At 40.5% G+C, this 15210-nt stretch overlaps 1 protein-coding gene across 26 annotated transcripts in view; it reads left to right on the top strand.

Annotated features, from left to right (window-relative positions):
* The window catches only part of cacna1ba (calcium channel, voltage-dependent, N type, alpha 1B subunit, a), a 130051-nt gene that overhangs the window by 45080 nt on the left and 69761 nt on the right, over positions 1 to 15210 (top strand). For all 26 annotated transcript variants that reach the window (XM_069522815.1, XM_069522817.1, XM_069522823.1 and 23 more), the window contains exons 5-7: positions 386 to 538; positions 2352 to 2539; positions 10536 to 10639. In XM_069522815.1, the coding sequence (XP_069378916.1) occupies positions 386 to 538; positions 2352 to 2539; positions 10536 to 10639 (445 nt within the window). The remainder of the gene's footprint in view (positions 1 to 385; positions 539 to 2351; positions 2540 to 10535; positions 10640 to 15210) is intronic.

Here is a 15210-nt window from a genome sequence, read left to right as displayed (position 1 = left end):
CAGGGTTCAAAGAGAAACAGGCTAATCATCACATTTTATCCCTGTAATCTATAGACTGACTAGAGAAAGTAAAAATGAATAATTTTTGATGTTAGGAGGTGAAACTATTTCATGGGAAGGAAAAGCCAGGTGCAGGTCTTCATCACCCCAATGAGGTTTACAAATGTGATACCAGAATGTCCACTCAGACACTAAAACCACACACAAAAGATGACTAGTAATAAAAGATGTCAAAGAGATACAGAAAATATCCTTCTCATTCTCTCCACATGTTTCTGGCCTCACATTGTCATTTACCAGTAAAGGTGAAACAAACGAATTGTGAAAAAAGTCAGTCAAATTGTCTCCATGTGTTTTAAAGAATGCTGTTCTCATCTCGCCTCAGGTCTTCAGGTGGTACTGAAGTCCATTATGAAAGCCATGGTACCTCTGCTGCAGATTGGCCTGCTGCTCTTCTTTGCCATCCTCATGTTCGCCATCATCGGCCTAGACTTCTACATGGGCAAGTTCCATCGCACCTGCTTCAGGGTGGACACAGGTAAGCAGGAGGAGCAGTCAAGCAATTTCTTAATTTTATTCAAGGCAGGAGTTGGTAGAACTTTAATCATTGATGTGTAATAACCAAGGACATTGGGCTAATGGAGGCATTTCAATGAATTATATAGTGACATTGAACTTGATCCATTTGTTCATTGTGCTCCCACTGCCAAAAAACGATTCCGCTTCTCCCCCAATGTCAGATTACGCTTTGAGGTTTCTGCAAAGTGTAAACAATGTAAAACAATTTTAAAAGGCTACAGTAAATCCTGTTGCCTCACAGCGGTGTTCTGGGTTCAAACCCCGTGGTGTTTGCATGCGCTCCCTGTTCTCGTGTGGGTTTCCTCCTGGTACGCCATCTCCTTACCACAATCCTAAGACAAGCTGGTTAATTGCAGACTCTAACTTGTCTGAATGTGAGTGTGAAAACGAATTTTGATTTTCATGAATTCAGTTAACTAAATACGGACTCATATTTAGAAGGACTATTAACTTACTCACATGTGCTTCCCAGAATGAATTGCATTAATGTTATAATGAAGGTCTTTACTTCACACACTGCACTGAAAAACACATCTGTCATACATTGGGGAAACAATAAAACAAAACAATTTATGTAGTGTTGATTTCAGTTTACATTCAAGTGAATGTAGAGCAGTAAAACTTCAGGGTTTTGAAGATATCAAATAATATGTTGTTCTGAATTAAAATGAATTTAACAGGAGTATAATTTCTAAAATGGATTTACTCAAAGCCCAAATCTTAGAATTTAAGATCAGTCAACTAACTCCAAATTTATACTTTTACAGTGCACACTGACACCATCAAATAACGCCATGGTGCAGACTATTGTCACCCAGCACACATCATGATGACATCAATGACAATATTACAGCATGAAAGAGTTAGCATTGCCTCATAGAGGAATATGGAGCACATGCGTATGAATCGCTCCTCTGGTGCTTCATAATTAATGTTTAACCCTCAAAGGGGTTTACAATCTGTACAATTGCAGCTAGTTAGAAGCATACAGCACACTTTGTTCTTACACCATTTTGAGGTCTATGAAAAAACACCTTTAAAATTGAGGCAAAAATGTGCAGGAGATGTTGTATGTACAAAGTAGACAGACTAAAATATACTGACACTATGAAGAAATATAATGATGATATGAGGTAAGATGTCAGGCAGCTGCCCGCGTAAGAGTTGGGAGAGACTACATATGCAAGAGGCAAATCTCAAGGATACCGTTCATCTATTCTGATCTGAGTGCACATAGATGTTTCAGAATTTAAGCTCTGAATGATTTATAATGATGCAACAATCTGGAATGTATAATTGAAATATCAGTCAAAACATGTTTATCATGTTAGCATGACACAGTAATTGGAGGTCACTGTGGATAAAAGCAGGATTATATCCAAATGTACTCAACATTGTAGCTGAACCCATGTATTATGCATTCAGTGTCATGTATCTTAAAGGGATGATTCACAGAAAAATGATCTACTCACCACTGTACAGATGGAGGGGTGGGTGAAGTGTTTGAGTCCACAAAATAATTAAGGAGTCTCAGGGGTAAACAGTGTTAGAGCAGAATACAATTCAATTGAAGTCAATGGTGACCTCTTCTTCAGACGTAATAAAACAACATAGACAAAGATATAACGTGCCTCCATACTGCTCATGTGGCTGCATCAAATTTTCCACAAGCCCAGACATTCATATTTGACTCAAAACAAGTTAATTTACACCAAGTTTTAAGCCTAGAATTCCACCAGAATCTGTATGAATCTCTGTGTCTTTGGCTGTAGGTGAGCGGACAGCTGACTTCCCCTGCGGCCTGGAGGCTCCGGCGAGGACCTGTGGAAACGAAACCTCCTGCATGGAGTACTGGATCGGACCCAACTTTGGCATCACCAACTTTGACAACATCCTCTTTGCTATTCTTACCGTTTTCCAGTGCATCACCATGGAGGGATGGGTGGACATCCTCTACAACGTGAGTCCACAGACAGAAAACATATGTGGGCCTTAATGTTGTCTCTAAAGCACCATGTCGGTGGAAGTTACCAAACCTGTTGGGTTGAAGATAGTAACTTCTGAACTTTTCAAAATAGATTGCGCCAGGCCTGGTTACAGACTACTCACTGCTGAATTCTCTGACTTGCTCAGTTTTTCGTATCATAGGTTGGTCTTGTGCTAACTGATGGCTAGTTTCCCTGGTTGTAGAAACAGTCGGCCAATCAGAGCTTTGTGGGCAGGAATGGGCACACCAGTTTCATATACATAGCCAACTAGCATCATCCATTATAAAAAGTGATAGACACACTTACATAAAAGTGAATGATTCAGCTGTTTAGGCTTTTGTATGTCGACTTTCAAAAATAAAATGTCTTAAATTTTGCCTGGCGGCAGCGGAGTGCGGTGCCTCCGTGACGGTTCCCAGCTACACCGGTTGTACCAGCCTGAACAACACAGGCTGCTGCTATCTACAGTCACAACCTTGTATCATGTCATCATGTAGCAGAGCAAGTTGTAGCTTAAAAAAGAGGAAATAGTTGGAAATAGAAATAGTTTCTTATAGCACCTAAAATCCTTTATTCTTCCCACTCTACTTGAACAAAGCTATTAAATCATATAGTTACTACTAATATTCAAATATCTTTGTATTATTTACAATAACAGGCATCGTAATTTACACGTACTAAATACATACCCCATCTATCTGCATGTTAAAGTGTCGAAGGCACTAGTCGCGAAATTAAACAATAATCGCGATTCACAGTAGTTGGGTGTAAATATGTGTAAGTGGATGACTGACAGTAAGATGTTTATGCCCTGAATTGCTATTGCGCTAACTCCAGTGTATTCCTACTGTGGGCCTCTCTATCACTTATACACTTACACACAGATTCAGAATTCAGTACATCAGAGGGGACATTATGGGGATTAGTCTCCTGCAAGGACACCTCTGCAATATAACCACCTGCAGTTCCTAGCCGGGTCTCAATTCTCCACCTCAACTGAACAGCTAACGGTACACATGATAAAAAAAAAACAGGGGGCATTCAAACTTGTTTCTTCATGCCCAACTTCAGCTCCGTTGCTAGGCAACAGCAATAAGGGCAGGACAAGTCGGTGACAGCAATCATGGACATTCTCTATAGACCAGACCTCCCCATTTCAGTTCGGCCTCATGTGCGGCTGAGGAAGGAGGATACCTTTGTGGGCCTCTGAAGGATGCAGCTCCTGAATTGAGGCACAGCTCATGTAATGTATTAATACAGTGGTTAATAACCACCTAAAATGCAGATCATTTAGTTTCCAGTGTAGTCATGACTTTCTTTGGCATTGCCCATGCTCGTAAATGCCATTGTTATGCTTTTCCTGCTCAGTCTTGTGTCTCCAGGAAACACATTTTGTCTCAATTGTGGTAGATGAGGCATTTATATATATATCTATAATTTATCTAGTGCCCAGCAAAAGAAATAAAAAACCTGTCTGGGAAAAGTATGTCACCGTGAATTTACAGGCTTGTCTGTGCTGTGCATCGACACTGAGACACTGAGCGTTTCCTCCTGATTGCTCCTTCCCCTCCCAGCCTTCCTCGGGGGATGATTAGAGGCAAGCACAAGAGCTTGCAGAGGATGACTCACACACAGCTCCCATTAGGACCGCAGCACCGTCGCTTTACTGCTCGCATGAAACAAATCACAGCTCTCCTCCATTTGCCAGAGTCAGAATCATATCATGCCAGGGAAACAATTATGCAATAGGCTAAATTATTAAACAGCTGTAGTGGGAAAATAATATGTGTTTAGCTGTGTGAGCGACTCCTGGTGTGCGGCTGGAGGAGGGGAACAGAAACAGAGTAAGAGAGAGAGGAGCTAGAAAGAGTTCAATGGTTGTTTTGTTGCTGAGAACAAGACAATTGCTCTCTTAGGGCAGGTTAGATACAGAGGATGCTGCTTTGCATCTCTAATGTCAAACACAGTCATTGTTTTTTCAAAAGTCACACAGGAACATGGACTCTTTTTTATTCTAAAAGGACTAAGAGCAGATTCAGGCGCTCTCCATAATTTTGCCAACATTCATTGTGTCAGATACTACTTGCTTTAGTAATTATGATTATTTATGAGCTCTTCAGAACTTCTTGCCTCACCATAGAGTTCATTGTTAGTGAAAGATTCCGCTTTTCCCACTTTTTAACATGTTTGTTAGTGTAACTCACTGAAGCCACCCTGTTCATCCAGTGGCAGCTCAACAAGCTGTGCGCATTTCCCACAGCTGCTGCTCCTTCACATTAAAAGGCTGACTTTTATTGTGAAGCAATGTCACTGAGGTTAGAGTGGCTGTTTCTACAAAACAAAGCATAGTTGTCTGCAGCATTTGTGTCTGGGGACCACTTTTAAGTATCACAGGAAGGGCTATTACAAGCAGAGGCAGCCAAAATGTGCTGTTAGATAAACTACTGGAGTTGATAGGCTCTTACTGTGGTCAGAGAGAACTAGCACCAGGGTTTCCCACTAGTGCATACAATGTTCATCCTGGTAAACAATTAACAAGTTGCCTATTGGCCTAAGAATGGCAAAAAACCTGTCATAATGAGAATAGAGTTACTTGTTACCCAACACAGAATTCTGTTCTCTTAGCCCTAAAGGTTTATTTAGCACCCCAAATTTTCGGTAGTCTGCCTACTGGCAGGGAGACTTCAGAAAAGCCATTAATGTTGTTCTTTTCTTGCTCAGTGTTTGCCAGGAAACACATTTTGTCTCAATTGCGGTAGATTAAGCATTTGATTATTTTTAAACCAAGTACTCCCTGGACCAATACAGTGGGCTAAAAGACACCAAAACAGAAATGATCATGATTATTTGATCACAACGAGTGACCTCTTTCACATTACACATGGTTATTCTTTCCATTTTTAGCATGTAACACACAGTATTTTATATCTTAATTTGTTCAGATTAAATCTCACACCCTGCAGACAGTTGTCCAGTCCTGCGATTGGTAGAGAAGATGGGTCCTTGTATAGACATATGGACTCAAATAACTTAACATGGATCATGAGTTTGACAGTGGAATTTCAGACAGGTGGGCAACCGGGAGGCACCAACACCAGAGACAAAAGATCTGTATCTGTAAATCATTAGTATACATGTAGAGAAATGATAAATGATTTTTCTTCGAAAAGGTTATGCTGGACAGTTCTGTAGTTTTGTTATTTGTAGTGCTGGGCAGAACCGTCAGATATGGCTGCTCAGGTCTGATTTTAGTTTCTGTACAGATTCACAACTCAGTCACCTCACCTGGATGTTAACCTCTGAGAAAGACTGTACTTCCAATATTTAACTTCCTCCTGAATCCACAAACTCATTATTGGTTTTAATATTATATATCCTAAAGTGTTTTGTGGACTCAAACACTTTACCCCGCCCCCCCCTCCATCAACATAGTGGTGAGTAGGCAATAAGTGAATTTTCATTTTTCGGTGAACTATCTCTTTACGATCACCCCTTCATCCATCATTAGTCTGCTCTATTTCCAGTGCTTTGGATCACTGACAGACTGGTAATGTCCTCTGGCCACACAGGCATAGGTTGCTGTTTTGGCTGAATGTGATTTTTGGGATTGAATTGTCAAGGGAGGAGTGAGAGCTGTCTCATTTCCCACCACTGTGGGACTGTGCTATGTCCCCTTTATCAGAGAGGCCATCCATCATGGCTGCACAGGCCCTCATCTGTCTCTGCCAGAACTGTGACTCTCTGATGGGAATAGAGGGCAAAACTCAGTCTGTCAATTTCTCATTAGAAGACCCCCAAGACCTCTCAGTCATAAACACCTGTTTCTGACAGGCGCTGTCACCTGTTTTATGCTTTTACTGTCTCTGTGTGTAGAAAGCATCTAATACATGTACAGCAGAGTAAGTCTGATATTGAATCGTTAAAGATATCAAAATTGTGTATAGATGATCAACCAACAATGTAGATTTAGTCTTAAAGAGATGCATTAGTCACATTGTCGGTGCATTGATAGCTTGACCTAGTCTGAAGCCTACACTGCATATAAACATGGACAAGGTGGCGGCTTCCTAAAAGCGAAGCCAAATTATCTTGTCATTTTAGGTAGTTTTTATTACACTGATGTTTATTCATTTCTCTGTAAATTTGGTTTTGATATCCTATTCAATGCTATTGAAATTCATGATTGACAGCTGTGACTGCAATTGGATGAGTGTGTGTATGGGCGGGACCTCAATACCATGGTTCCATCCCCCAATAAATACTGTGCACTCTCGATCTCCAAATGTCGTCTTTAATGCAGAGTTCAGATGCTGGATATTTTGGCTTCATGGTTTTATCCAAAGTAATGCTTCACTTCATTCACACCAGACAAGTCCTCATTTAGATTTTACCTGAGACTCTCAGATGACTCTGAAAAGCAAAGTGTGTACATTTTCATTTGCCGGAAATAATTCCAAACTCAACTTTAATTAATATTATGCTGCATCTGTCAGCATTAGAAGAAGACTCTGGCTAAGTTCTGAGATGATAAGATTAGTTCTTGTATGAACAGGAATGTGTAACGCCACATTTTTCAGCAAGCGACAACTCTTTGACTAAGAAATGTATGAAGTTGACAAACCCTCGCTTTATTGATGGGTTTTTATGATTTTTGTAATAATTGAATCTTCTAAGTCGTGATGTAGAGAATGCTTGCACACAATTACAGCGGTAAACATTCTGTAGTCCTTCTATAGTATAAGACATATCCCCATATACTTGGTGCTGTCTATTATATTGACAGTCTTTAGGTTTTGCTCCCTGCAACCTCATGCCTCACCCATAGGAAGGGACAGTGTTGGCTTCACCAGCCTGTGTCAGTGCTTGTCACAGCTTGTTTGGGTCAGTGAGTGGTTACCGGGTCCCCTCTGGCGACACAGTCACCAATCAGCAGTGAACAGCGAGCAGACTTTCAAATATTGTCAGGTGGAGCTCTGGGGATCAGGCTGTTTACAAGCCAGAGGACAACAACAACAGACAGTGTCGACCATCTCCGCCATAGCAACTCAATGGAGAAAAGAAGGTTCCTTAGAGTACTGTAATACTGATACTGTAGAATGTCAAAGGTCAAATATAAAGATAAAGTGTACTGAGCAGTTTTTTATGTGTATGAGTCATAGGGGATCATGAATCCGCATCTTTCCAGTCACTGTCACCCTGACGTCCTGGCTGTGAGCGTCTCGTGTCGTGTGTAGCACGATGAAGCACTTGTTTAAATACGTGTCTTATAAATTCTAAAGTGAATCAAACACACACAAAGTAAAAATCAATACTGTTGGTATCTTAGTAACTTCAGTGATCAAAGTTCAGTGATCAGTGTCTGTGATTATTGTCTAAGTATAAAGTGACTGCAGGTCAGTGGGAGAGTGGAGGGAGGACACTCAGACAAGAGACCCTGACACTGTAAAAGACGACCGGACCTTTAATGTGCATATGATTGTACAGCGGTGGGCAATGCTAAAAAAAAAAAAATGAATGAAGCAGAAAACATTAATCGATTATGTTCTGTCTCTGCATCGATGCAGAGTCGTCCACGTCCACATCGCGATGCTTTAAAAAAACGATTAATTTCCCCACCTCTAATGAGTCAGTAGCTGTTATTTCATGGTCTGTCTCCGGTCTGTCCGGCAGTATGGGTGTGGTAGTTCTGCTGAATTGAAGGTTGTCCTCAGGCTAACACGTTTAGGGGCAGAACAGGGCTTCTAATGGCCTTTCTATTGCCCTCTCTCTCCATTCTGTTAACCAAGGTCTGAGGCAGCAACACCCCGACACCAGCTAATGCACCAACACACCCATCCCTGTGCAGCCACTTCCAGCTCAGAGCTATGACAGATGAGTTCACCTTAATAGAGCAGAGGTTTTGTGAGGAGACCCGGCCGGATGTGATGCTTCAAGGTTGCTTTTTAAAGCTAATAGCACCATGCACCGAGTTTTTTCATGTGTAGGGGTAGAACTCCACAACATACTGAACATCACACAGTTCGATCTATGGCATTGTGACCACATTCAGTTGATACGACTAACATGTTCGAAAACCCACTGACACTTTGAGTTTAACATTGCACTATGTTCAATTTCAATTTAAGTTATAAGGTAATATCTGACTTTTCCTTCCTTCTGTTTGGTGCTGAGCAGTTGATGTACTGTGGGTTTTCCAGCAGCCATATTTGTGTCGATGTTGCAAGTAATATCGCTCCGTGGATGTGTAAATAGGAAAGAGTCCCATGACAACTTTTCAATAACATAAAAAGACACAAAACTTTAAAATATATTTGACGGTTTAATTTTCTTCACATATGCTTTCTGCTTCTCCTGTCAGTATTGTATTTTTAAGCAGTGCATGCCATTCTGTCTGAAACCATTCAACCCTCTGATTAAACTGCATACCACCTCTTTGTATGTAAGAGGCAATTATGGTGCTGCTAAGCTAAAGAAAAATGGTAACGAGACGATTCCTTTATCTGAGTGTACAATACAAAGATCTATGGATGGTAAAATGAGAAATGAACACACAATAGGAAGGCATGACAGCAGGTTTCAGTAAATGAGAGCATAACCAGACAATTTCAAGCATTCAAATTAACACCCCAAAGTCATAATGTGAGTGTGAGTGAAAACTGTCTGCAAACATTAATGCAGCAGAAAGCCCTCGGGCAGGGTGCAAGTCACAATAGAGAACATGAGCCTTGGACTGACTGCGGCTTCTGTCATTACACAGCTTCAGCAGCAAAGCACACACACAAACAAGTTCAGCTCTCCTCCTCTGCACCGGCACCTATTTCACTGTCTTGTATTTCCAAATGAAGCCAGTGATTACATTAGAGAAGGACTAAAATGAGGATAGGCTGCATTACAGCAGTGAAAACTGGCATTTCTTTGTTCTTTACCTCAAAACTCAGTGAGAAGGGCAAACTCAGTACAGAGCTTCCTCCTCTCAGCACTACTGTTATTTTAGGTCTGGAGAGTAATGGATGCTCTCTTCAGACCAGCAACATGTAAAGGAATGTGACGGGTCACACAGGACATAATATATTCTGGGCCTATATATATATGCGTATGTTTATCCATTTTGAATTGCAAGTGTTGGATGTGGGAGAGGCAAAATCCTCCTATAAATAATAATGATAATTCAATGAATAAATTATTGTGAAAATTGGTCTATCTGTGATCGCTGTGACCTTCATCAATCAACAAGATGATTGTCTATCTGCACACACGCCACAGTAGATATTAGTATTTAGTGGTATTGCAGGTTGTGGTTTTAAATTGTCTTTATGACATTATGGGCTGGATTTCCTTCCAACAAAGGGAAATGTCCATTCTAATGTCTGATGACCTGCACAGACCAGGTAAAGGGACACAGTTAGAGCAACTCATTTCACTATTATGTTTGTTACTATTATTCCTTAAAAGCTGTTTGACAGAATTTTGTGCAAGTCAATATATCTCATTCCTGTAAGCCACTGAGCTACATGCTGGCCAAAACCTATTACAAACATGTCAGTGAGCCAAACCACTGCAGTAAGAGGCATCATTACCATGAACACACAGACACACACACACACACACACACATTTTTTAAGTCCCCACAACATGTGTAATACCTGGACCATACACACACACACACACAGTTAGTTAGTTATTTAGTTTACTTAGCTGCTTGCTACCACAAATACAAGAGTACCAAACATGAAACAGCAGTTTCTGGAAATAATTGAACCTTTTTTTTAAAAACAAATGGAATTCATTCGTTTGAGAGCCAAGGAGGTTAAGAAAGTACTGAGAGATGAACTTACACGTTATAGGTTTTGGTCTTTTCCATGACTTTATTGACATTGATAAAATATTATCAATTGATGCAAGTCTTATCCTTCAGCTGCAACATCTCAGCACTGTTAATAGTCCTGCTATTTGTGTTTCTGTGTTTAGGCCAATGATGCCTCAGGGAACACATGGAACTGGCTGTACTTCATCCCACTCATCATCATCGGTTCCTTCTTCATGCTCAACCTGGTGCTCGGCGTGCTGTCAGGGTGAGTACCAACTGTGAGGATGACCTGAGCGATGTGAGGATGATACTCTGCTCTAGTATTTGCCTTTTCTTTATCTTGCTGTGGGCCTTGGTGAAACTAAAGGAGAAAGGTTGTTTTGCTACAGGCAGTGGAATTGTCTACGTGACATGCAGATGCTGTATGTAGAATACGCTGACAGGGATTCTCTGGAACCTCTGGCATGGTTGTATTTGTCACTGCTGCAGTAGTAACCTCAGACCAGTGCTTTAACACAGGGAAGACTAAAGACACTTAAAAGACGCTGAGTACTTTTGTTATGACAGCCCCATACACGCCGATTAAAAATTGGACAAATCCAACATTTGACAGGTATGCTGGGCCTACATATGGTTGCCCAGCTAATTGGAGATATTTTGCGAACAATTCCTGAAAATACTAATAGAAGGGTGTAATGGTGTCTGGTAAGTGGTAACTCCGAGATGTAAACATTCAAACCTCCCACGTGTATCTTTTTCCCTTCTTCCAGAGTCTGTGCTTCTGTTGCATTCACATCTGTGGCAGGTTCAATGTAATATTCTTGAGGTTTGATGAAAACATAAATTCACACGACTATATGACTCTGCCACACCATAACAGACGTTATACCATGCAATAGCGTGCAGAGCCGGTCAACCTGTGGAACACATTCTCTCATGTAAAGAACCACACAGGGAGCAGGCTCAGAGTTATGTGTCTGTAGTTTATTGTCTCTCTTTTAATATTGCCTTGCAGAAGTCTCCAGGTGTTGTTCCTCATGTGCAACACCTAACCACCCCTATACCACCCAAACCAAATCCTGACAGGAATGTTATTTTGTCTCGCGTCAGGTGGATAGAGACCCCTGCACTTGACGATAGGTTGAGACTTACGTGAAATCAGAATCATCTTTCACCTGTGGTCAAAACCTGAAAACTATTTCCCATACAGTTTTATTTGTGTCACGTTTTAAATCGATTTCCTTTTAAACATTCAGGTAAATCATGATGTTGAACCTATAGAGAAATATTACTTTTATAGAGCTTTACAGTGAGTTTTTACTTATTGTCAAGCAGCTTTAGTTCAAATTTCGATTTTGATTTGAAAGCTATACCACATCTGCCAAACCTTGCTTTTACATACTCCCCCCAAATATATTTCAGTGTGTGTGTGCACGCGATGAACACAGAGTTGCATCTATGTTCACTCTCAAGTTCAGTATTAAGGTCATTCGTTTTTGAAAGAGGCCACAGTCTCCATGTTGCAGTTGGCTGCTCTGCTCTTGCCGATGAGCAGATGTGTCTCTATGCTGCTGTGGAATCTATTTCCTCTCAGACTGGTTGTCCCACAAAGACTTAAAGTCAGCCTTTCTTTTTTCGTCCTGCTGCTATTTTCAGGATGGGCTCTTGTTTCTCAACTTTGTTTCTCGTTTACTAAACTTTGATGACAGTTAATTGGGTGCTGCAGATGGGACTGGACTTTGATGATTACAGTGAACAGACTGCACCGTCAGCAAAGAAGAGCTATTAATGTATTTGTTTCACTCTCATTTTCCTCTGAGTTTTTTCTAGGTTATTTGAAGGCAGCTAGGTTATCAGTCATTATTTATTATTATTAGATTATCAGATTATTAGATTCTTTTTCAAATAAATTTTCAGTTTTTAATCCCATATTTAATTCTATTCCGAAACACTTGCTGCATCCTGTCTTTTATCCAAATCATGAATCCCTCAACCTAAAATGTATAGTTTTGTTCCCGAATCGCTCCTCCTCACTGATGTCAGGCATCATTTTATATACAGCTATTTCACTTTCACCCCACTTTTTGTATTTATAATTTTTTGGTTTTTCATTGAATAAATAAGACTCAACAGTAATGAAAAAAAGATAATAGAAAGAAAAAGATAAATATAAATGTGAGCACTACTTTCATTTTACAATCTTTTTCTATTGATCTATTCTTACATCATCTGAGAACATGACTCATCTTTTGTCTCGTAAGCAGTCCAGGGTTATTCATGGCTTCTTGTTTTAGTCCTGGGACAGTGAGTCAGATAAGTCAGAGAGTTTATTTCCTCCACACTGTCCAGCCACTGCTCAGCAGTTGGAGTGTCACATTTCAACCAACTCCTTGTGATGGCCTTTTTACATGCAAGTATCAAGATTCTGAAGAGATAAAGGCTGTTGATGTCACCTGGTATCAAATCCACTTGTAACAGAAAACAAGAATAACCCTGTCCTAGAATGGTTTTTACACATGACTTTTACACATCACCTGCAAATCTGTTAGAGATTGTCCTTCAACTGCCCGAACTGCCTCCAGTATTGTACACTTAATTGTTAATTTATTCATATGGAGTATAATTAAGAAACACAGAATTCTCCCTCCATGTCATAGAGCTGGTGGCCGTTTGCCACATTTTACACATGGAATGGAAATCACTCTTCTGAACCACAACATGTTTGATGTTGTTGTATGAGAAAATGATCATCTACTACTAAACTCCCTTAGTCTACCACAAAGATTAGTTTTGTATCCCATCTGTTTTCTTAACAATTCTTAACTTTTACTTTCTGATATCACTTAGCTATGGACCAGAAACACATGGGAATCCTGATTTAAAGGTTCAGTGTGTAAGATTTAGGTGAAAGGAATTTTTGGCAGAATTTGAATATGAAATAATCCTAGTAGTGTTTTCACTAATGTTTTTCATCTAAATTGAATGAATTGTTGTTTTCTTTACCCTAGAATGGGCCCTTTATATTTAAATACTTTATATTTACATGGAGGGGGGTCCTCTCTATGGAGGCCGCCATGTTTTCTACAGTCGTCCAAACTGGATAAACTAAAACCTTTTGAGTTTTCATGACAACTGAAGCTACCACAGGTTCTCTGTCATGTTGGGAAGAGGAGGGTGAGATGAGGAATATTCAGCTGCAACATGCAACTTCACCTCTAGATGTCACTAAATTCTACACACTGAACCTTTAAATGTTTGAGGGCTGACTATGGGCCCTTGAATACTGAAGTAAGCTATGTACACCACGTTGTAGCACTCAGGACTTACAAAACACAGGGCCAAGTATTTGATAGATGCCACGCATTTTGAAAATTTCACTTGCTCTGTGAATACATTATTTATCTTCAGACATTATCTATGGTGAAACCACAGTAACAATGAAAGCAGAAAAGAATAAACACAGCACAGAGCACAACTGAGAGCGGGTCCTCCTCCTCTCCTACACATCTCTCTCTTCAGTAGCTCGAGCTCTCTCTTCATCACCCTCTTTCACTGCTGTAGCTGCCACAGCATATAGATGAAGCCTGGGATTATTTAATAATGGATTCATAATTCATTAGATAACTCATTATACAGGGTGGACTGCTCAGCTTTCTCACATGTGTTTTCTCGGGTCTCTAGCTTTTCTCTTTTGCCCCTTCGTGTTCGTGAAAAATTGACTAAATTCTTCTGAATTGATGGAGCAAACATTCAGTCTCAAGGTTAAATAGCATAAATGTTTTCTGCAGAGCAATGTGTGCTCTACAATTAAAATTTAAACATGATGAAAAAATATTAAATGTGATTTTACCCATGTGAAATAGTACATTTAAAACAGAAACTCATTATGTGGGATGTAGACTCAATGTTGATATTCTAGTGGTGACCAAAAATACATTAATGTGTGGGAAACACTAGGACTACTGTCATTTACATGATATAAGATAACGCTCCTGCCTGTTCCAGGAGTTCCTCTCACAGCAATAAACTTGTAGCAGCAGCAATCTGAATCAAATCAATCATGAACACATCCTAACCCCAATGACTACTGATTCATTTTAGAATCGACTTTAAAAATGTTTTTGATTACCTCCAGTGCAAACTTTGTGTTTGGCTCCAAACTACAGTTCCTAATTCCTGAGCCTTTATGAGCCTGTTTTCAGCCAGAGGCCCTGCCAGTGTCCTCATAACTGTTTCTTTGATTCAGTTGATGCAGTCAAGTCTGCACAGCTTTAGAACACCATGCCTGATAAACTGCATCTACGATTAAACCCCTCATTTTGTATCTCTGCAGCATCTTCATTTGAAAATGTACAACCTTCAGTTTGCCATTAACCACTCTTACATCAGGTGATACTTTTATTTTAACCTCTCTTATCTGCATATTGTCATATTCTCACCCTCACACACATACACACACAGAGAGAGACTTGGGCAGGTAGCCTTTAGCAGCCCCCTCTGTGGTCATCTTGTCCTTTCTGTTTCCTGCTCTCTCCACAGAAGTTGTCAGATGGCCTTACGCTCACTGTGGAGGTGTAAGGTCACTGATGCTGTCTGGCAGGGCAGTGCGGGGGCCATGCCATTGTTTAAAGGCCATGATCTGAGCTTCAGAGCAGGCGGGAGAGCAGACACATGCAGGGTTGAGAGGCTGCAGATCCCCCCCCCCCCCCCGCCTTCCCCCTAGGGGAGGTCAGGGCCATTTGGTCAGCGTTTATCCATCAGCAGCGTGGACAGGCTGTGATGTATGTGTCTGTGATCAAAGTTTAATCCATAATCTTTCTCACGCACACACGTAGA

The sequence above is a fragment of the Paralichthys olivaceus genome, chromosome 4 (genome assembly GCF_024713975.1).
Source record: "Paralichthys olivaceus isolate ysfri-2021 chromosome 4, ASM2471397v2, whole genome shotgun sequence".
In the NCBI taxonomy this organism is placed as follows: domain Eukaryota; kingdom Metazoa; phylum Chordata; class Actinopteri; order Pleuronectiformes; family Paralichthyidae; genus Paralichthys; species Paralichthys olivaceus.
This window is presented reverse-complemented; position numbering and strand designations above follow the sequence as displayed.